Source organism: Panthera uncia, chromosome F1 (assembly GCF_023721935.1).
Source record: "Panthera uncia isolate 11264 chromosome F1, Puncia_PCG_1.0, whole genome shotgun sequence".
NCBI classification, from domain to species: Eukaryota; Metazoa; Chordata; class Mammalia; order Carnivora; family Felidae; genus Panthera; species Panthera uncia.
In genome coordinates, this window is record NC_064813.1 from 25583207 (window position 1) to 25607315 (window position 24109).

Genomic DNA, 24109 nt, shown 5'->3' on the forward strand with positions numbered 1-24109 from the left:
GACTGAGCCCCTAAAGAACCCCAGCTTCTCCAGGCATGTCAGAGGCAGGAGGGAAAGGTTGGAAAACTACCCTTTGTGAAGAGGTAAGTGTGCAGACACATAGGCCAAAGGATGCAATTGGTTCTCTTCTGCTTCTGTTAACCCTAGACACAATTAAGATAGAATCTTTGCCAACACCCTGGCCCAGGAATTCTCTACGTCCTAAACATGGGTGTGTAACTTTTGGGGGGCAAGATGGCACCAGTAGAAGGGATGGAGGTCAAAGGGTTTCAGTCCCATTGAGGGCTTCTAGTCCCATTTCTGTGAATTACTGGCCCTATGCTACAGGCATGTCACTGCTTTTTAATATGTTTCCTCATCTAGCAAAACAGCGTTTGAAGTAGACTAATGATTTGCTAATGATTGTTATCAGTATGACCCTTTTCCTTAAAACAAAACAAAAAAACACACACAAAAAAACAAAAAATGAAACTCAAATACCTAAAACAATTCCAGGTAACACTATCGAAGTTGAAGTGGAGTTGGAGGTGAGAGCCCAGACCCTGCCAGGAATATATCAGAGGCCCCCTAGCAAACCCCAGGGGTTTTGCAGAAGGCCATTTGAAAATCTCAATTTTTTTTATTATTGAAATATAACTGAAATACAAGGTTAAATTAGTTTCAGGTATACAACATAATTGCTTTAATAACGCTATACATTTTAATGATTTCTATAGCCCTACTCTGAAAGAAAGAAATTTCAGCCTTTATGATGAATATAGAGGACTTCATTTTGGGATAAGTCACAAAGGGAAGCCACTTCTGGTCATGAGTGTTCTTCCTTCCCTCACTCTCCTCAACCTGCATCCTTATCTGAATCCTGTTCCAGTGATTTTCAGTTCTTGCCAGAATTGGTCGTCAGGGCGGGAGCCTGAAAAGAGGTGAACAGTGAAGACCCCTTCACCTGAGTCAGAATTCAGGCGATGAGCTGACAGTCTCAGGGAGGAGTGGTAACTCCGGCGACGTGACTTGTAGGTGTTTTCACTGCTTCTCTCCATAGAGAATTCCTCCAACCATGAGGAATTTGAACGCTTATCCCGAATGGTGGAAAATGAGCGTCTCATGGAGCTAGGGTCTGTCACCACCTGGAAACGTGAACCCCCCCCCAGAGGAACACAAAATCTGGATTAATTACTGGAAGGTTCTAAAATTAGGGAAGAAGTGAGATAGAAATTATTGAACATTGCAAAGCATAACTTCCCTTGAATCCCTCTTGCTCAGACCTGAGCTGAAGGAGGCTGTTCCAGAAAGTGTCTTATGCTATATTAACACAGATATTGAGACTTAACTAGGGTCTTTTCTTCGTGCTCAGGAAAGCAAGCAGCTGAGTATACAGGGTAAGCTTCCCATACAGCCATTTACCAGAAGAACTCAGCCAGGACCTGCAGTGAACCTTGGAATATGTGAAGGCAATTGTCAAAAAAAGTCTGCACCACACAAGAAGCACAGCTTTGCCTTTTATTATTTCCCCTCGCCAGAGAAGGCCCTGCCATGTAGCCTGAGAGCTTAGGAGAGCCTGTCACTGGGCAGCATCTAAGATTGAACTGCTCTCTATCATGGGTTCCATCCTAGTCCCACCTTAAACTCTGGCATTTTTGATTTGCCACAGATGTTAAAACAGATCCACAAAAACTTCTTGTCTCTGTCAAAACTTGATGTGAGACAGACAGACAGAAAAAAAGAAGCCAGGAAAACAGACAAATGAGGCGTGGCCTGCACTGGTTAGGACAGACGGTCCTGACACAGAGCTGTGTGTGTACGTAATTGCATATGTGCTGGGGGAACCAGGAAAGGAGAAAAGGAAAAATACACAGGGAAAATCCTGTAAAATATTTCTTGCATGGCTGGTTGAGTCTTGAGAATGTTGATCCCATCCAGAAGGAGTTATACCATTTTGCTGGCTAGACTGTTATGGTTAGGGCTTCCTTGAAAACACACCGTGGAGGAGTAGGCTCTATTAAAGATGGCCCATGAGCCAGATTTTTCTTGTAGGGAAGGGATGGGGGCAAGTCAAGAGCTCACCTGATAATATCAGATGTTTTTTTCATAACCCACCAATTCAATACAGCCCAGGATGCCACTGCATAGGGTAGGTGGTGATAGCTTTTTACCTGGGGATCCACAGTCAGGCGTGGCATAGAGGATGCCCTCCCAGATCCCGTATGCTCCTGGGTGTCCGAAGGAAGGTAGATGCCATGGTTAGAGGACTGCACGCTTTTTAATTCACTAACCTCTGGCTCCTGGAAATAAACACACAGCCACGCTTGTGGGACTTGGTTCCATCTCATTGCTTCTCACCTCCAGTGGATGATTCTGCCTCCTCCATAACAAAAATGGCTTTTAGAAGACAGACTTGCATCTTTATGGTCTCAGTTGTATGTGTATATATGTGTCCACTTATGTATGCACATGTGGTATACCAGATGTCCCAAACAGAAAGCTCTACCTGGGATTAAAAGGTAAAGATTACCTTTCCTAGTCTAGTATTTATCACTTTTATTTACTACTAAGCAATGTTTCAGATTGTATAGCTCTGTAAAGTATTATGAGTCATAATACTTCTTAGATATGTGAAGTCTACTTTTTGAGAGTTGGTAGCGTTGGCTTCCTCAGATTAAAAGAATAAGCCTATTTATCAACTAAATAGAAATTACTGGGGGCGCCTGGGTGGCTCAGTCAGTTAAGCGTCCAACTCTTGGTTTTGGCTCAGGTCATGATCTCATGGTTCGTGAGTTTGAGCCCCGCTTCAGGCTCTGAGCTGTTGGTAGGGAGCCTGCTTCAGATTCCCTCTCTCTCAGGCCCTCCCCTGCTTGTACTCTCTTTCTCTCTCAAAATAAATAGATAAAATTAAGAAAAATAAACAAATAGAAGTTCCTACTCTAAGGAAAGTCACCAATTTCTGGTGTCAAATATATCATCTCAAACCTTAAGACATGACTTTGTTAGCTGAGAGCTTTCCTAAGATTGAAACCATTTGAAAAATGTGGTAGGTGATGCTGTCAGGGATGCTCTAAACTAGCAGAGTCCAATATAATCCAAACTACCTATGTAATTTTAAATTTCCTAGTAACTACATTTAAAAGAGTAGTTTCATCAAACAGTGTGTTTTATTTAATCCAATATATCCAAATATTCTCATGTCAACATGTAATCAATCTAAAAAATGAAGATATTTCACTTTTTTTTTTTTTTTTTTTTTTTTTTTGCACCAAGTCTACCTATCGCACATCTCAGTCTGGACTAGTACATTTCAAATGTTCAACTGCCACATGTGGGTAGTGGCTGTTATACTGGGCTGTGCCACTCTAGAGAATTAGAGATTTCCAATCCACCCTTCTAAGTCTCTGTGCAACTTTTTTTGTTATTTTCCTGGCTAAAGAATGTTAGTTTGGCAAATGTACGTGATCTATACAGATAGCTACTGTCATTGCATAAAGGGTAGGGCTGCCTTGGAAATGTTTACATGGCCACCAAAGAGACCTAGAAATATCCTGGACATCTGGAGATTATAAACCAGAAAAAAAAAGCTATTTTATATTTAGGAAATTATACCTTAACAACCTAGTTGTCTGAATAGGGCACTGCTGAAGGAAGCGTGCCCAAGACCCTGTGGCTGGGTGGTTACTGGGGTGAATGGGAGGACTGCCTTCCTAGGACATGTGATACGTGCACTTGAGGGAATTATAGTGTTTGTAGTACATGCTTTATAAAGCACACAGGTCCGACTTGAAACAGACGTGGTAACGACACTACAGGCTGTGGGGTGTGAGAGGTAGTGTTAAGACACACGCACAAATCATGGCCACGCCTCTGGACGTGGAGCAGGGGGCCCCAAGGGATGGGCCTGAGTACACAGTGGTGAGAGTATAGCATGGGCTGACACCTGAACTGAATTACAGACACCAGCACTGACAATGAGATGAACACATATCCAAAAAGTCCTGGCACTACGGCTCAGCCCTGGGGAACCCACAGAAATAATGATGTAATAAAGAAAGCCTCCCTGTGAAAGAAAGGACACATTATTGAGATTTTCCCAGCCAGATGCATCATGAGGCAGACAAGCTGTAAAATGCTGAGAGGCACTTTTAAGAATCAAACTATCTGTACCAATTAGTCCATGGTACTAAATTCCTCACAAAGAAAGGCAGAAATTCGTTCAAGGCTTCCTGCCTACCTTACCAAGAACACCTAAGGCACTCATACCATGCGAGGGTCTGGTCTAGCTGTCTCCCAAACACAGCGACGCAGAATTCCCTGTCTCTGCAGTCACCGGAGACGGAATCACCCATTTGAGCTACCAAAGGGTTTTGCCCTGCTCTGAGGGTACTCATGCCAGCAGACATGCACTCCATAAACAGATCAGTCCCACATTTCACCCACATCATCCATCTAGGATGGCTCTGAGGTGCACAGTAGCAGTGGAGAGGGGTCAGGAGAGAAGGGGAGAGAAAAAACAGATGAATTATAATCAAAATGGCATAGAACTTACTATAAGCTGTCTATATGGACTTTTGCAAATGTTGGGTTTTGTCTTTTTCTTCCCAGGCCAATGAACACTTGGGGTTTAATTCTAAGCTCAGGAAGGAACCTGATCTGATGACTCCTGAACTAAGGATAATGGTAAAGTCTATTATCATTGGAAATCACATGTTAGCTTTGTATTAGCAAAATCTAAAGGTCAGTGTGCCCCCTCTTCTCCAAGCTTAAACTTGACTCAAGAGGTTTCTCAGGAATTTTATCATTTATGCTAATAAAAAACTATAGGCTTGGGGCACCTGGGTGGCTCATGTGCTTAAGCGTCCCACTTTGGCTCAGGTCATGACCTCACACATGAGGGTTTGAGCCCCGCATCAGGCTCTGTGCTGACAGCTCAGAGCCTGAAGCCTGCTTTGGATTCTGTGTCTCCATCTCTCTTGTCCTTACCCCGTTTTCGCTCTGTCTCTCAAACATTAAAACAAAAACAAAACTCTAGGCTTATGGGAAGGATTTTAGGGACCTCTTAGAATGTACTTGGTTGGTAGAATTGTGACCCAAAGGGACACACAGAAAAGAGGTAAGAGATTGTTCTGTAACTCTTGGCTGACAGCCGGTCACTCACACGTGCTCCCCTGAGTGATCCAGGAGCAGGGCGTCTCCCAAGGGCTGGTGTAGGGTATTCCTGTGTTCCCAGAAGCAGTACCTGGCTACACTAAGCTGTCCATTTGGTGCCATTGATTCTGACGATCCATCCTAAGGCCCCATATCCAAGGCAAGATTTTGACTCTTGCTTCTACATTTGCTGCCTACAGGCATAAGTTAAGAAGGTTTGGCCTGAAGCAGTGTAAATTCCTGCAGTAGGTAAGGCGCCTCTGGGATTGTAAAATCTGCAGAGGAAGCATTTGTCACAGAACATCAAAAATTCAGCTATGAAAGGAGAGACAGCAGGAAACTCCTGGGGTAACTAACTGGCAGGACTATTGGAAAGGGTTTTCCTGATAAACCATAGCTATGAAATAAAATTTGGAAATGAGAATGGGAGGGATCAGGAAACCAAGGAAAGATTTTTGAGGTCATGTAACTCATTCATTCACCAGAGACTGCTGTTCCTGAAACTGTCCATCATCGGCTGGGTCCATACAAGCCAACTGGAATATTTCCTGGGGGGAGAGCGGACTCATCGAAGGGTATCCACTACGGCCACTCCTGAAAAGCAATGGCAAAGTAGGAGGTAATGTGTACATGAGAGAAAAAGAGAGAAAGCCATGTCATAGGCACCACTATTAATTCCCACCCCAGACAAGACTTCCTTCCCACCAAGGGTAACACCCTTTAATACTGGCTGGCTTGTAAGCCTGGTAACTGACAGGCAGCTGGACCCTAGAATAAAAAAGTGAAAAAAAAAAAAAAAGCATTGGAAAGGAGAAACCGGAGAAACCACTGTTTTCAACCTGTGTTGGGAACCATTCAGTATTCTGCTGGTGACTGGTGTATCTGTGACAAATGACATTATTTGTCACACTCAGCCATATGGAAGACCAATGCTGGATTGCAAACCTGTTTCTGCTCAGTTTCTCCCTTCAGCAGAAAAAAATGCCATAGTTTAAACAGCGAACAATTTGTTTAAATATTAAGCAGTCATGGTCTTTTAAAAAATTTCCTCCAGTTTCAGTAGAAATATGGTTTTATTGTGCCAACATCCCTGGCCAAACTAAACAATTCAATGCTATGAACATTTATTGAAGGACGACTGTGCCAGACATAGTATCTGTTGGTTTATGAACGTGTGGAGTGATCTCAGAGGTGCTGGTGAGGAGGTGGTAACTTCTGGGTTGATGGCTATGTACGGGGATGCTTGAGTGGTGATGAGGTAAGAGGTCTCTGAATGAAAGGTATGGACAGCTGTCCCTGTGTGCCTGATATTAAACCACTGTTGGGTACCTGTGGACACTCTTAGCCAATGGGATCCACGGGGCAGGTTAGGAGAAAAAGAGATAGCCAGTCTTTCCTGAGAAGATAGCTGCTGTAAAATAACAGGTGCCCTCTGACCTACTCAAGGATGCAGAGTGGGCTTCCTGATCGTGGGAAGAAGGTCAGGGGCTGGGCCACAGCTCTCAGTAATGGTGGAGCTACGAGGAAGAGCCCTTTCATGGTTGAGTCTACTGTACTCATGAATGCATCCACTGGAAAATTTGAGGCATAAACAAGGGGTTCCAGTTACTTGAAAATAATCCATAGGCACAATCTTACCTTGACTTGGATCACAAGGAGAGATCTGAAGAGCAGAGAGTCACCCCCCCTGTCTGGCCCCTTGCTGCTGGGAGGAGGTTTGCTGAATTTTCACAACTGATACAGAGTGATCTGATATTTAAATGACCTGCTTACATGTTACTCATCTTACTCAGTGTGTCTTCTCCTGAGAACCACTAGGAGTAGGATAGGCACTGCTGTATGAGGAATCACAGAATCCCTAATGGGTAGAGAGGACCCTTGGAATCACTGAACAACCTCAGAGTTGACTAACTTCAACCGAGAGTTGGCTTCAAACTTTAAAAACCTTGTCTGTCTTCTCATCGTTAGGATAAAGTCTGGAACATGGCTGCTCATGATCTAGTTCCTGTTTTTCCAGCTTCCTCTTGCCCTTCACCCCCCGCTCCTGAATTTCATGCTCTTAAGTTCACTGAATGTGCCCACCCGGCTTCTTTCTGCCTCAAGATGTTAATACAGGCTGTTCCCAGAGAACAGAATGCTTCTCTCCAACTCCTCTGCCCTCCACAAACTCTGTTCATGTTACTTTGAGTTCATCCTTCAAAATTCACTTTGTTAAGTAAATGCTCTCTGATCTCTCCCTCTGCTGGAACTGGCAGGTACCCTTTTCACATGGACTCAGATTCTGCCACGCTGTTTTCTTCCTATACAAATGACTGAAAATGACAGCTTTTCTTCTTTCCAATAATTGTGTTTCATGACTGGCTTCCCACCAGGTGTAAGCTCAGTAAGGGCAGAAGGTACGGAGGGACCAATGTCCCCCTTTCAGGACATGTGCCAACATCGATCCCAAAGGCTCATGCCAGAAACTTGGGGGTCATCTTTTATTTTTCCCCCTCCTTTACTCCCTGAGGCAAATCAATCACCAACTCCCATCCAGTCTCCCTACTGATAATATTTCAAGTCTTTGCATCTTTCCCCATCTCCCTCTTGTTAGTCTAAGGAACAGTCATTAATAATTTACACAATTGCAGTCACATACCAAAAGCAGTACTGTCTCTCAAACTCCTCCCCTCTGATCCAAGCCCACACTGGATTCAAGAATGATCTTTGAAAAGTTCAAGTCTGATCATGTCACACTGATGAGTAAAACCCCACTCCCGTATCCCATTTATAATGCTCCCACGTGATGGCCCCAGTGGAGTTCGTCACCTGCTGCCTCACTGCGCTCTCTGTGCTCCAGCCAGCCATCAGGCTCCTGAAGCTTATCACCTTCTCCCTTCTCTTGAAGAACATGCCTCTGAGTCTCATTTAAACATTACTTCCGCAGAGAGACTTCCCTGACCCCCCGACCAGGTGTGCTGCTTCCCTCCTGTGGTATTCCAATAGGCGACCCTTCTCCATTTGAACTTTCATCACTTTTGTAAATTTCTTTTTCAGGATTTGTCTCCATGGGGACTGTGATCATGTTGACTGCTAAATACTTAGTGCCTGAGCCAGCTTTTCCATCATATTGGGTTTTAATAAATATTGGTCAAATCAATGAGTAAATGAATCAATAAACAGAGAGAAGTTGGACTGATGCCATATGGGAGTTATGTAGAGCAAAATGTTTCGGTGAGAGAGGTCTAGGTAGAGGGGTGGCCTCCTTTCTAAGCCAAGGACTCTTGAAAAATGCTGCACACCCTTCCACTGGGAAGGTTCCACTGCTCCAGGCATACCTCCTTCCCGCACAGATCAAAGATAAACATCTGCCGGTTTTGTGTAGACAGGAGAATCCATACCTTGCTACCTCATCACATCAAATATTTGTAAAAATGAGGAATTGCCTTGGTCATGGTGTTGGTCCTTTGCTTCTCTTGTAAATGTGTTGGATTACGACCTCTGAAATCAATGTTTTTCAAAAACAGGCGTCCAACACCACAGGCAGAAAGGAACTCATGGTAAGAGACTCCAAATAGCTTTCATTCCCCTGATGATTCCTAAAGTCATGATTTTTAGTCATTATTGGCTCCATGAGAACCAGGACTGGGTTAAACCCAACAACAAAACCTCATTTACATGGGGTAGAGGAATTTCTGCCCTTTGGGTACTTGTACATGCTTGTTGAGGAGAGAAAAACCATGTTATAATGAGATAGGGATGGTATAATAAAGCATTTATGACTAACAAGTAGGGGCTAAGGCTTGTAACTCAGAAGAGTTGACAAATTCCTTAATTGAGGTTTTGTTTCTGCTTCCAATATACACATCTTTTTTTTTTTTTTTTTTTTTTTTGTGTGTGTGTGTGTGTGCTTGATCTAAGGTTGCTTTTGTTCATTACAGATAGCACCGTAGTGGGAATACTCTAGAGGTTAGGAACAACAAACTTAAATTCCAGTTCAGCTTCGGCAGCTAATTTAATGTCCAATTTCTTATTTGAATGATGACACTAACTTATGCCCTTTTTCCTTTGTCCATTCCCAGTGCTGTCTCTTGAGCTGGCCACAATACCAAATATGCATTGTCTGCCTTTTATTACCCCTGATGAATAACCATTTTAAAATAAAAATTGTAATGGGGCACCTGGGTGGCTCAGTCGGTCAGGTGTCCAACTTCCTTTGTGAGTTTGGGCCCCACATCGGGCTCAGCGCTGACAGCTTGGATCCTGCTTCAGATTCTGTGTCTCCCTCTCTGCCCCTCCCCCACTTGCACTCTGTCTCTTTCTATCAAAAATAAACATTAAAAAAATTAAATACATAAATAAAAATAAAAAACGTCTTCACCTCAGAGAAAGGGTCATTTGGCTCAGACTATTATTTCTGGGGCATTTCTGGGCCTGCACAATGGCATGGGTGACAGGATGCAAACAGGGCAGCTGTGGACCCATTGGTTATACTCACAAGCCTGAGACAGGGTCCTGCTGGAGATAAGGCAGGGCTTTGGCATTAGCAATGATCTCCTGAGGCAGAGATGAAGGCTCCATGCGCTGGAACATGGGTGCGTTTTTCTGTGTTAAAAGTAGGAAGGAGGAAAAAGGAACTCATATGACCCTGGGGTGTGTTGGTGGAGTGGGGAATACAATTCACTTGGGTAAGATAGGAACATGCCTGATACTCTGATCCACTGGGTTTCTAATCCCCACAACTAGAAAGTTCCTGGACACTGCACCCCTACCTCTGCTTCTAAGCACTTGCAGGGCACTGTGCCCCAGCTATGCATAGGCCCGTCCCTATAGGGAGTCATGTGACTCCTCACGGCCCACCCACCTCCCATACTGTCAGTGACCCTCACCTGTTCCTCCAGCTGCTGCCTCTGCTTCTTCACCTTACTCTGTTTATAGTAGTCCATGATCATCATTGCTGCATAGATTTTGCCCACAGTCAGGTCAGAGGCTAAAAACACAAATGTGGCATGGAAGGGAACAGGGAGAAGACAGGTGGCAGAGAGTGAGGATACCTCACAAGCTTCCCCATTCTTTGAACCAGGTTTGCTCCCTCAGCCATCCACCTAGCCAGTATTTATTGAGAGCTCCACATGCACCAGACCCTGAGGATACAAAGTGACTAGGTTGCACATCTATCTTTGGGAGCTTCCATAGCCACCCAGTGAGAGTAGGGGTACTGATGAGAAACCACAGTAAGTAGGCATCACCTCCACTGGTCTAGATTTCCATGCCTAAGTAACGGCACCCTATTCCCACCTGCATGAGGGTTTGCTGAACAGTATTATGGGTAGGGAGAGAGCTATGCACCCAAGAAGTTTCACCCACAACTACAGTGACCTATCTTGAGAAAATGTTTTCAATTCATGCCAAAGGGATTAAGGAGTGGGAGATTTGGGTTTCCTAAGAATAAAAGAGCAACCTTCCCTTATCTCCTTGATCACTCAGTGTCCTAAAAGATGTGGCCTTGGTATGCTGAGCTCAAAGTGACAACGATACCCAGGAGGAGACCCACACCTTTGGGCATGGGCACGAGCAGATCTAGCATCTTCTGGGATAGGTGAGGCCAGATGGCCAGGGTCTCCTTTTGTAGTTCTGAGTCTAGCTGCTGTCTGTCTGCACCACCTAGAATAAAATAAACTTCAATAAATAAAAAAGACATACAAATAACCAGTACCGAGGGAGCAGGTGGGGGGAGGAGCTGAATCAGCATGGCACCTCATAGTCTCAGAGGAAATCTTGGCACTTCGTGATAGTGGATCTTGTAATACCACGTCTTTCTGCTGAAGAAGCAGAACACATTTTGGCTCCCATTTTTAGTGACTCAGGGATATCCTGCCACAAGATCTGAGGCCCCAAGACCAAGATCAGCTTCCTCATTCATTTGAAATACCTCCCAGGTGCTTAATATATCAGAGGGAAAGATGAAAAGAGCCACAAGGAACCTCCCCTGCCTCATTATACATACATCAATTCTTCCGGCAACTCTGACTCCATAGTCTGAGTGACCTGATTTTAAGAAGGATTTGGATCAGGCAAGAGCAGGAAGGCTGGATGCCCATCTGGAAGTAATAAACCTTTTTTCTCCTAAATCACTGAACCGGAAATCAAGAAGAGCAAAGAATGGCCCTGATGGTATCTGCCACAAACCTTCCAGAGCATTAGAGATACCACATAAGAAACAAAAAGAACAAAATTAAAACTCATTTGTTCAATAAACAAATATTTCTAAGATGCCTACTATGTACCATTCACTGAAGACCACATCCTGGTAAAGCTGAAAGGAGCCTTAGAGATTGTCAGACCAGTCATTTATTTTCCAGGAAGAAATGGCAGACATTATAGTGATTGGGTCAGAGGTGAAACTAGACCCTGATAGTTGATTTTCAGATCACGACATTGTCAGATGGATGCAATGTTCAAACAGCTCTGTCCTGTGCCACCTTGGGTGAGTCATTCCAGAGTCCCATTTTCCTTTCCTGGCTTACCTTTGGCGATTTTGATGTCCAGTGCTGTCCGTATCAGAGCCATGAGTGTGGAGGTGAAGTGGACTGTCATGTCCTCAGCTACTGGCATATTCATCAGGACCAACCTCTGTGCGAAAGAGAGAAAAGAAAGAGCAGGAGGGAAAAAAATATCGAAAGAAACCTTGGTGAGAAGAGAAGAAAAGTGTGGAGGTCAATGCTGAGACAAAAAAGAAGGGCAAGGATTCCCCATCCCCGGTCCCACCTCCTCTCCCTGCTTCTCACTTATGGCTCATTTGCTGCTGTTTAGTTCCCCCCCCCCCCCAGAGAATGTTACCAAATTCCAAAAGAAGGAGGACTAATCATTCTTGAGGACTCCTCCATGGTCCTAAGAATGTCTTTAATAGGGATGGAAAGTGATTTCTAAGAGAAATGGCTCAGAGAAAGGAGTCAGCTCTGGGAGGTGGCTCCATTCCCTGATGCAAGGCTGCTCTCTCTTTCCCCTTGTCCCATGGATACCCCCAAAACTCACATGGAAAGGTAGTGATGGGAGAGATTTTGCTTTGCTTATCTGTTGAAATATGCATCCTGATGCCCCCCTTTTTGAGTCTTTAAAAGGTGAAATTTGCCAGCACGTGATTGAACATGCATAAGTCCAACTTATCCAAAGGTGGATGAGGTGGAGCAGGATGGAAAAGGAGGAGAGTGCAAACAGGGTACAGGGGAAGAAAGCTGGGAACAGCAGAGGAGAGAGAATGAGAGAAGGGTGACCAAGGCAGGAGCAGAGTGGGCAGGCCTTGTTCCCCTCACCCAAAAGAAGGGATCAAACTGAAATGGCCAAATCCACTTTCCAGAGAGTATATTGCTTTTGGAATCCTTTAACTTTTCCTCCAGTCCCCACGCCCCTTCAACCCGCCAAGCTTCATCCCCGACATTCAAAAAACTCAAGGCCACATTCTACCACCTGGTACTTTGGGATGTGGCCATCATGAGCAAAAAGGATGCCAGCCCATAAGCTGCACATGAAGAGCCATGTACTGGGCCCTCAAGGGCCCTGTTCCAAGGAGATGCTCTCTGGAGCTGTACAAGTTGGAGGCAGCAGCAGCAGCAGGTCCTCTGGCAGAACCACCAGCCTAGCAGGGAGGGACATGTCTCTTCCCAAGGCAGGATCTCTAATGCTCCAGTGGAACATCTGGCCTAATGTGATTCTACAGACATGATGTCTTAGAGTGTAAAGTCAGTTTCTTGTTTGTATCTGAGTTCCATCTCTCTCCCACTTCCTTAAGCTTCTAGAGAAGTGGCCACATTGCTGTGGTATATTCCTAGATGAAAGAGCTCCAGAGTTCTGGGTCAGTCTAAACACCAAACAGTAACTATTACTAATGGGTGGAGGAAAAAAAATCAGGCCCCAAAGCTCTGAGTACCCTAATGGCGGGTGACTTCCAATGTATGCTGCTGCTCTGAGCAAGCCATGGGGAATCCACCCATAACTCCAGGGCCAGCCCCCAAATCAGTCATGCCAATAATGCAAATCTAATGCTGAGTGCAACTTGTGCCCAATGTCACCTTTTCCCTTGTACTGACAAGAGAACCGGGCAGCTGGGCTGGTGGGGGAAGGGGCCTGGATCCTTCATCATGTATCCTAGAAGTCGCGTTCTTCTTTTTTTCTAATACCTAGAAGGAACCATGCCACAGTTCCTTCCTCTATCAAAGAAGAAGACATGCATTAAGGGTTTGCCTCTCTCCTAAAAATGAACCATGTTTAGACAAATTTCTGCATCATTTCCTCAGCTTATCTGATTGGAGGTTTTTTCTAGGCTCTGATAGCAGTTTTGCTGTTCGCTTCCTTCTTGCCCATATATGCTATCCTGCAGGCCACCACTCTGCCTCCTCTGAGCAAACACGCTACTTAACACTTCCTTTCTAGTCATCTGCTCACAAGAAGCCACACGCTTGGAGACACGCAGAACACATAACAAGCCCCACGGTGAAGACTCTTGCCAATCATTCCTCATATTGTTTCGGGACTCCATACTTCCAGGAACCTTCCTTGCCCTTTGACCTCATCATTCCTTTTCCCCTTGGTTCCCTCCTCCGCCTCCCCGGCCCAGCTTCCTCCCCATGTTCTGGCCTCCCTCCTGTTGGTCTCTAGCCCAGAACAAAGGAAGGGGTGGTCTACCTTATATGCCACTTTGGAGGGACATCTCTTGCCGAGGCCTAGCGGTGGTGACATGAGAGTCAGCATTTCATACATCTCAGTGTAATGGATGCGGCCACTGCTCATGGAGGGGTGGTAAGTGGAGACGGGGTGGGTGGGCAGGGCAGGGAAGGAAGTGAGGAGAAGGATGCAGACCAGGAGGAAAGGAGAACAGGCATTCCCAGAGAGCCAAAACAAAACAAACAAAATAATACAGAGAACAGGAGAAGAGAAACAAAACAAAATGGACAAACAGAAAAAGAATAGGAAACCTGTTAATCGAGGCAAATCGTACACGGGACTCCATCCTGGTGCGGATTTATATCACGCCCCACACAGACCCGGGAACGTTGGTGGCAGCCTCTGGTCCCCGTGACTCTGCTGCGTAGTCATGGGGACGCGTTTTCTCCTCGTGGTCGATTGTTACCTACTTCGCTACTCACTCTAGCCATCCTCCATACAACACAAGCCTGTTTTCAATTCCCAGGGCTGTGTGCGAGCGGTATAAAACGGATAGACGGTGCTCCAGCCACGGGTTAGGATTTCTGGCCCCAGCTGGGGCGCGGCCCCGACCTGCATGTCAGGCCCTTCTCCTCCTCTGAACCCACAGGCGGAACATCGTGTATCCCCCTCTGTGGTGTGTGTGCGAAAGGAGGCGGCAACTTGCACTGAAAGTGGCGCGCTGCTTTTCGGAGCCGGCCGGTTGCTTCCACCTGGCTCTGCGGGGAAGAGTGCTCTCTACTCCGGGCATGCCCCAGGGCAATGGCATGCTGGGGACAGAAGAAACCAAACCAGGAGGAGGAAGAGCATCTTGCATGCCATGCTGCCCTCCCGGCTCTCCCCACATGCGGCTGCAGGTTTCACCGGGGCGGAGTTTAAAGAGTCTCAGCAGAGGCAGCTGTTTGGCCTCCTGAGTACAGGAATCACTGTGTCACCACCCCACGCCAGCTCCTTCCCATTGCCCCGGCTGGCATCTTCCTGGGCCTAAGTCTTCTGCCAGCTGCCGGACCGAGCTATGCCCAGAGAGCCCACCCTTCTCTCCTGCGGCACCAGGAGATGCTTCCTTAGCTAGCGGGTTTGGCCTCGGACGGTGGCTTGGCAGAGCCGCTCCTGTTCCAGTTCCCAGGGTCTGGCAGAGTTGAAGAGGGGGTCCTATGTGCCCCTGAGCAATGTCCTTGGTCTCACAAACAAGCAGTGATGTCGCAGTTATGACAGGCCCCCTCGAACCCCTCAACGCTACACATAAGACCCCTAAGGCAAGAAATCTGCTCGGGAGCCTCCGCTGCCCTGCAGAGACCTTCGCAGACCCCCTGAGCTACTGCATTCTTCTACACACCCCAAGTCTACCCTCGCTTACCACTCTCACCTCCTGCCCTGATTCATTATGGTTTCTCCCCTCCTTTCTGTCCTCAGGCTTTTACAGTCCTTTCTGACCAAACTATCCAGGGGCTGGAGAATGGGCGGAGGTAGGGACAACTAGAATCACATTTTGCTAAATTGCACATGGGAGGATGCTGCTGCTTTTCACCAAAAGGAGGTTCTCTGTTCTCCAGTGAAGATGTCTGCATTCTCTGGAGGACGGGAGGTCCTTCTGGTGAAATCTACAGATTAAGATGGAGTGGGGAGAGGGAGAGAGACAGTGTGTGTGTGTGTGTGTGTGTGTGTGTGTGTGTGTGTGTGCGTACACATGACTGAGTGTGTGCATGTGCAGAAAAGTGAGAGAGGTCAAATCGGCCTTCCATATCAAGTCCTTTTTTCTGTCTTCCCCCCAAAATGTGCCCTTCTTCCTTCTGTAACAGCTGCTGGTTCTGGGAGTGTTTGGACCTCTTTAAACTCAAAGGAAAGCAACATGAAGGTTCCCTCATGTGGCGCAGCGGTGGTGGAGCAGAACGGAGAGGTGGGTTCGAAGTGGCACCCCACCGCCGGTCATGGCTGGGGACTGGGAGGCAAACCTTGCAAGCCACCCTGTAGGGGCAGTTCTCTCCCAGGCCCAGAGGCGGCGAGATCACCCGCACTAATTTGTACATATCCTTATACGGGATCCTGCCGCTGTAAAGGAAGCACAGGTGGGTTAATAGGACACTCAGAGAAGAGTGGGGAAGACAGGACAGTTTAGCCATGATGTTGAGGGCTGGAAGAGGGAGAGCAGCTTTTTCCCTCCGGCCTAGTAAAACCCAACCAGGAGAGACGGAGAGCAGTGAGCCTCAGAGAACCATCACCTTGCTGAACTGCACTGCCCCCAATTTTCTAAGGAAATCAGAACCCGTCCAGTGCCCAGAGGGGCTGCTGCATGACCAAGAGCACCCCGAGACACCTATCTGGCCCACACTTCGTCAGATGCAGAAAATGGACTCTGGCTCGAGCCAGGCCTTGAAGAGCACAGCCTGAGAGTTCACACAAATGCCTCTGACAGCTGTCAAGAGCAGATGCCAGGCTGCCGTGAAGTGGACTGCCCAACTGTTTGCTTTTCGCAGACATTGATTACAGTCAGTTACTCAGACCCGCTTGTCAGGGGCAGTGGGAAGTCAGCATCTTTCCGCAGACTGTGAGAGACAAATTTCCCATTAGGCTAATTAGCAAGGAGCTCAGTTGGCACAAGGGAATTTGCAAAGGGCTTTGCTTCTCTTGGTGGCATATTGTTCCCGAGTTCAGCTTGGGCGAGCTCTGCTCCCTCGGTGGGAGCCCGCGTGGATCTGTGCTGGGAGAGCAGCCTGGGAGGGAGCCATGGACACTCTCCCTCCGGCTCTGCTCCTGCCGGCCAGCCCACAGGCAGCCTGGTCAGATCCAGCCAGAATTCCAGGAACAAGGTGACCTATCTCGCCAACCTTCTTTCACAAGGGCCTGCTAGAGAGTCCTGGCTTTCCGTGAGAAGGACAGAATCAACAACTGATTCCTTTTCAGCAACTACAGCATCTGCTCTTTCAGAGACCACAACAAGGAAGCAACATCCCAGTATGGACCACGGTTTCCACTGGAAATTATAAACACACATGTTCACCTCTGAGCATCCAGTCCTTGACAGCAGCCACGTGAGGCTTTGCCCCAGCTTTACTCTTTCCAGCCTTTTTTTGATTTTGGTGTTAATTCCTCCTCTTTTTCTAAATAACAGCTCATCGGTACTTCAAGTCTCTTGATTCTTGAGAGGAAGTTCATTTAACCATTTGCTCTTTGTTTCTTACTGAGATTGGGATGCGGGTGGGTTGGTACTGCCTATAGGCTGGTGTTCCCTGCATCCTGTATGAGTCTTCTTTTTGAACACATTGGCTCACGTTATCCCTGTTAGTTCTTTCCCCTGTATCCCAAAAAGAAGGCCAATGAAACTCTAACCAGAACATGACGCTGTGAATTTCAAAGCAGAAGAGATTCTCCATCCTATTTTTGCTCTCTCACAGCTCCTATATCTGAGTCTCACGGTTTTTTTTTTGGTTTTTTGTTTGTTTGTTTTAGTCCTCATGGAATCATTTCTTCCCAGCAGCCAGAATGAGTCGGGAGGAACACATTTAATGCACATAGTATTTGGGTCCCAAGATAATATGAAAGCACAGGAAGCTGTGGTTTCAGAGAGCTAAAGACACCTGAGTGAGGCCAGGTGAGCAATGAACTTCTCTGCTAGCAGTTCTCCTCTCAGGTTGAGTGAAGACATCCCTTCTCAGGCTCCCAATCCCATGGCCATCCATGCTTTCCAAACCAATTTTCCATAGTTTCTGGTTGTTTTCCTGTATAGTTATTGTCAGTTATAACAACAGTTACATACATGATTTCATATCATCCCTACTACCACCCTTCAAAGCAGGCAGGTATCAACACCATTTACAGATGAGGAAGCTCAGAGTAGTTAAGTGACTTGTCCAAGGCCACAGGGCTGATTTGATGCAAGCCCTGGCTACATTCCCTCTAGCACAGCACCCATGGCTTTCTAAGCAGCCCATCTACCAGAAAGTAGATCCAGAGAGGAAAAGCTGTTGCTCAGCCATCGTAATAGGAATGGATTTAGGGAACTCTGTGCCCTAAGTCATTAATAATTACTGAGGGGAAGAGGAATTCTGATTCACTCTTCTGACATTTGACCCAAGTTCAACAGCCTCACAGGAGGGAAGATTTTAGGATGAGTCTCAGATTATGAAGGGGCTCCAGGTGGAAGCAACGTGGGCCATTCCTGTGAAGGATGGCATTTCTTGTAGTATTTTCAGAGGGGGACCAGAATGGGTAGATTGGTGAGGTAAGATCCTAGAACTAAAATGACATGGGACAGAAAAGTTCCTGTGAAGGAAGTGCTTATAGAATAGTCACCCTGTCCTCAACCGTGAGGGGCCAAAATGCTGTTTCTGTCCTCTAAAGCAGGGATCGGCAAACTTATTTGGTAAAGGATCAGGTAATGCTTTGTATTTTGAGGGTCACACTGTCTTTGTCACAACTACACAACTCTTCCTTATGGTGTGAAAGCTGCCACAGACTATACATAAATGAGTGGATGGCTGTGTTCTAATAAGCTTTACTCACACAAACAGGCAGTGGACCATGTTTAGCCTTGAAGCTGAAGTTTGCCAACCCCTGCTCGGAAGCCCAGGAGGCACATCATCTGAGAAATACTGGACGGTGAAAGAAATCGGGGGAGGTTATTCATGCAAATTCCTGCCATTTAATTCAATTCTGTATATAAAAATCCTTAAGTGTTTAGGGGATCAGTTGGAAGAACAGCCTGCTCAGTTTTCTACATAATTTTAGTCAATCTCAAACCATGTCTTTTGAGAGGGATGAGTGAGATAAAATGCTAATGTCACTTACTGTGATGGCCAGATGTTCTGGCCCAGAAGCCCCTGTCAACCCACCCCTCTCCCCGCCCCAATGACTCAAAGGAGTCCACTAACCACTGGTAGGGAAGAAAAAGAAAAAGATTACTGGAAGCCCCTCTGGTGATTGAAACCAAGCACTCTGAGGTGCAGACTGTGTGATGAGATTGGCAAAGAAAAGGAAGGCCTGTCACAGAAGGAATGAGAGGGAAAAGGAAGATAAAGAAGCTATGTTTTTGTTGGCTGGCTGGATACCAGAGCCAATCTGAGGGCCTGAGCTCTTCCCCAGGCCAGGACTGAGAGGAATCTCCTCTCCTTCTGTAACAGGCAGACCTTTAGGTGGCTCTGGTTCCAACCCCTTCCTTGGGAACCCCACAGGCCCTTGATATGGGCCCCACTGGGATGGTCGAGAGGCCTACGCACCATGCAGCTCTGTCATATTCTGCCCAGACGCGGACAAACTCGTCCAAGTGGTGAGGCCCTAGGATGGATGAGTCCCGAGTCAGGTACTCAAAGTTGTCCATGATGACGGCCACAAACAGGTTGAGCATCTGGAGGGCATGGGGGGAGAAGAAGAGTTAAGTAGTGCAAACAAACCTAACACAGTAAAACAGGTTTCAAGGCCAATAAAGAATTCAAAAGTGTGTGAGGCCGAAGTTCCTAACTAAAGCCCTATTCATCTTGTTGAATGCCACATGTTTTCATCAGAATTTCCACACATTTCACTGTGTATTATTTCACTCTTCCATGCCACTTTATATTTGGAAAGAACCCCACAAAAAGAGTCACTTCATTATCTGTTCAATTAATTTGTTATTGCAGCAGAGGGAGCAGTAAGAGCGACAACATTCTCGAAGTCAAGGCCTGACACCAATCCTCCCTTCTAGCCTCCCCCACCCCCAACCCTGCTCCACAAAAGGAGCCAACAGAAGAACTGGTAAGATGCCTTAGAGCTGACTGCGTGGCTTACTGTGTGAAGACCTGTAAGCCGTTCACGCCCTGAAGTGGCTTCCAAGACCCCGTTGTCTCACTTATTTGCACACCATTTGCACAGCATTTATTGTGCACCCACTGTGCTGCAGAGATCCAGGTGCTAAGGATGGGAAGTAAGAAAGTTTTGTCCAGAGATACATTCCTATGCCTAGCACATTGCTTAAAACAGAGCAGACCTTCACCTGTTCCTTGAATATTCTTAAAGACTTAGTATTTAGCACAGACTGTGATGTATGAGGAACACACAAATGGTGTAAAATTTTTTATGAGCCATTTTAAGAAGCATACACAGACAGGTTACAATGGGACAAGAAAGGGGTATGAATGTGAATTTCGTATCATTTCCAGTTCATGAAATATTATCCATCTTTTATTTTTTCCTTAACCATTTAAGAATGTAAAAACCACTAGCTCATGGGCCATACAGAAAGAGGTGGCAAGCCGGATATGATCCACGGGCTATATTTCCCCCATTTCTGGTCTCAATTTTGCAGTAGGCAACAGAATCCACTAAAGGGTTTTGAACTAGGATAAAGACCTAGATATATTTTATCCAGAAGGAGCCCCTGGAAGCAGGGGAGAGTTTTGTGGTGCTTCTGAACCAAGGCAGTAGCAGGAGAGTAGTATAGATAGGAGAATCGAAGGACATGGTATTGACAGAACTAGACCACCTGAATAGCACTGTTTTATTGTTTCTTGGCTGCCTAGAACTCATTTACTATACATCTGGTCTCTTGAGGACCACCCCCCCTGCATCCCCCCAGCCGCCTATACCCAGTTAATATGGTTCAGTGGGGTATCACCTATGATCCAGGTCTCAATCAGCCACTGAACCCCATTTTCCTGGGCCACAGTGATTGGTGATCCAATCAAGGCCAATAAAATGGTATTGAACCTTCTGGGCAATAGACTTGTTCTTCCCTGTGAGTCTTGAATGTGTGAGGACTGGGGTCTAGAGCTGCTGCTACAGCCATCTTGGAGCCAGAGGCTGGGGGGTGTTTGGAAAAGAGCTCACAGGGAGGAGCCTGGAGGAAGAGATCCATAAATAAAGAAACTTGGTCCTGGTGATGTCATCTGAGGGCCAGATCAAGCCTGCTAATGCCTCTCCTTGCCCCAAGACTCTTCATTTACATATGCCTGTAAAATCCCTTTTTGCTTAGGCCAGATGTAGCCTCGTGTCCTGTCTTTCACGAGTGAAAGAGTCCTGCTTGAGAGACAGAACTGCCTGAGGGGACAAGAGGATTGGATCTCTGTTGATTCCCAGGCAAAATGGCCAGGTGGATGGAGGTGCCAGATATGCAGACGGCATATAAGATAAGGAGAAAGTCTGGAGACAGGACGTGGTTGGAGTCTTCTCCGCAATACAGACAGACTGCTGGCTGTTTCCTAACAACCACTCTCATTCCTGCTTGCCTTCCTCTGTTTTCCTCTGTCCCACTGCCTAGAATACAAGCAGATGCCTAGCCGTGTAGCCCCTGGAGGTGATGTCTGGGGTGCTCACCACTCTGTGGAACGACCGAAACAAGCCTGTACTGCCTTCCTCCAGACTTCACTGGTGTGCAAGAGAAACAAACATCTCTTTTGGTTAAATCACTGTTATTCGGGGAGTTCTGTCTCATGAAACCTGAACCTAATCATGGGCTGGGCCTTTCTTTCTGTCACTGAGATTGGAGCCGCCGTGAATACATATATTCAATCACTGCCTGGGTTCTAAAGGGGTTTCCACATAGCCACACGTTTGTTTTACACTCCTTTCAAGGTACTTATTATTAATGTTAATAAAACAGTATTATCTTCGCTTCATATTTGTATAGTCTTTTATAGCGTGGTGTGCACACTCACACCTATTATTTGCTTTAATGCTCCTCTCACCTTGTGAGGCAGGCTTAATTATCATCAGCCCTTCGAGGGCACATGTGCCTCCAAGGACACATTTGTATTCTCACCTCCAAGCACACAGCCTGGCTCATCACAGCAGATCAGTAAGTCTAGAGTGGTTGGTTTGAATTAAGAAGCTGTGTGACTTGCCCCAGGTCACAAAGTTGGTCTCATGCAGGGCTGAGATTTGAAAGCAGATCATCTCATCCTGAATATAGCCTCTTTAAAAATAACATTAATGTGAATTATGCAGCACCCTCCATCTCAAAATTCTGAGTACCTTTATAGTCTCTAATTAATTTTCCAGTTATATCTTGGTTTCTTTTAATATTTATTATTAAACACTTACACCATGTAGGATAAAGCTGAGATGTCCACATGCCCTTCTACCTGCTCCGTATCACCCCCACAGCAGCCCTGTCAACAAGCACTCATATCCCCGTATGCCTTTCTCCCTTGGACTCCAGCCGACAGAGCGACTATAACCCACTCACAGTTTCTCCCCAGGGCCTCTAAGACACTGTTTTGTGTTCTTTTTCATTGAAAACCTTTCACACCCCCAAGAAGAGAGTGTATTCAAACAAATCCCCGCTCACCATGAAAATAATACCCTTATATCGACTCATTTTCCCTCCCATTTACAGAAGCTACAAAAGGGAAAGTGTCTTGCCCATTCTAGAACAGCAACAAAGCCAAGACACAAGGCAGGCTACCCAAGTCTCTAGCTGGCTCACTCTCTGCTACGTTAACCTGCTGACCACCCTCCAAAGTCTGCCTGCAAGCTGCTTTTCCACACCAGAGAGCTAGACATGTGGCAGATCTCCTCATGATCACTTTAGGGAAGTAGAAACGCTTGGCCATGAGATAATTCACTTGCTGCACGGCTGTGAAATTAACCACTTTTCAGTGGTATTGCCTTAGTTTTAGACTTGTTCAGCGAGTGACATTAGCAGCAAAGCCAAGCTGAGGGGTGTCAGGGTGACCAGAAACACCAGACCGACCCTTTAACCTATCTGGTAGCACCTTGTCCATGACTGTGCAGGGCAGGGATGTCTGGATGCTGGTGTGCTAACTCATGCTTTCTCCCAAAAAGAATTAAGAAGGCCATCTAGGGCTTCTCACCATTTTCAAAGTGGGTATGCTTCACTTTGTATTATGTAATTTGTAATATCACTTAGTATTTACTAATGCCCAAAATAGTCCATTTCCTTTCATTTCCTTTCATGCCTCTCAAGCTGGCCAACTGTCATCAAACAAAATGACAGAAGAGAGATCACATCTATTACATCATATATTGTCATCACTCTACCTTATTAATGCTACCACTTTGTATTTCCAAGGTACCTTTTCTCTTTTGAAAGTCTCCAAAAGAGAGATAAGATATTCTTAGTCCTCCCTGTAAGATACTATACCTGAAGTATAGAGAAGACAGATTTACTCCAGGTCACAACAGATTCAACATGAAGCTCAATACTCTATTCCCTAAACTCCACTCCACTTGTTGTTCCTTCTCACAGTAATCCTTCCCTAGAAGCAGCAAGAACTGTCCAGTGTCAGCCATGGGAAGTCACCCACCCAGGAGTCGGCTAAGGATCCTGGCCTTTAAAAGTTCCTTGGGAGGGGACCTGGGTGGCTCGGTTGGTTGATCATGAGACTCTTGATCTCGGCTCAGGTCATGATCTCATGGTTCATGAGTTCGAGCCACGCATCGGGCTCTGTACTTGATGGTGTGGAGACTGCTTGGGATTCTCTCTCTCTCCTCTCTCTCTCTGCTCCTCCCTGCTCTCTCTCTCTTTCAAAATAAGTAAGAGTTTCTTGGAGGATGGGGCGGGATAGGGTAGAGTAGGCCACATCTCAAGCCAAGAGCACAGGGTTTGCTCACCAAGAAGGAGCAGAAGAAGATGAAGGAGACAAAGTAAACATAGGCCAGATCGGTGCCACAGCGCTCATTCTCATTCTGCCCTGATGGCGCAGTGGTGTCGGGCTCACAGCCTTTCTCCCCGAGGCACGACAGCATTATCTCCTGCCAGGCCTCACCTGTGGCACTCCTGAGCCCAAAAGAGATTTTGGTTAGTAGTATCAGGTCTGCGTGTCTCATCCTCTCCTTGGCCCTCTTCCCCAACTCACCCACCCCTTTCTCTTCTCTGCAGGTTCCTTTTGTGACCAGTTAGTGTCCCTCCAGTACTTTCTATCCAGAGAAGAGGGCCCAGGAGGTCTCTCTTGGGCTCTGTCACCTCACCCACTGCTTCTCTGTCTTTTCAGGAGTCTCTGCTGACAGTGGTAGAGATAGTGATGGGACTCTCTAGGGCCACATAAACCTGGCCATCCAGGGTTTCGGCCCTTAAATGGAATTTGGTCCGCAGGAAACTGTCCCCACCCTCCCTACTCAGAGTCCTGGCATGCGTGTTCTGAACTTGCAATTTACAAACTAACTGCTGAGTCTAAGATGTCAAGGAAACTTTCTCTTGTCATCAGAGCATTTTTTCAGAGGCACTGGACCTCCCCACCCCTGCCTCTAGTCTACTGTACATCCTGATAGGATCAGAACACGCAGAACAAGGAGACAAATAGGAGGAGGAGGCAGAGTAACTCTGTCTCCCTTGACAAGAGAGCCACAGTATAAGAGTTTTGCATCCAGA

At 46.4% G+C, this 24109-nt stretch overlaps 1 protein-coding gene across 1 annotated transcript in view; it reads right to left on the reverse strand.

Moving 5' to 3' along the window:
• CACNA1E (calcium voltage-gated channel subunit alpha1 E) overlaps positions 1–24109 on the reverse strand; it is an 81300-nt gene that overhangs the window by 8456 nt on the left and 48735 nt on the right. The window contains exons 24-32 of the mRNA XM_049635044.1: positions 23353–23518; positions 19023–19150; positions 13792–13888; positions 11637–11742; positions 10666–10773; positions 9999–10099; positions 9608–9714; positions 5613–5724; positions 944–1124 (exon numbers count right to left, since the gene is read on the reverse strand). Of these exons, the coding sequence (XP_049491001.1) occupies positions 944–1124; positions 5613–5724; positions 9608–9714; positions 9999–10099; positions 10666–10773; positions 11637–11742; positions 13792–13888; positions 19023–19150; positions 23353–23518 (1106 nt within the window). The remainder of the gene's footprint in view (positions 1–943; positions 1125–5612; positions 5725–9607; positions 9715–9998; positions 10100–10665; positions 10774–11636; positions 11743–13791; positions 13889–19022; positions 19151–23352; positions 23519–24109) is intronic.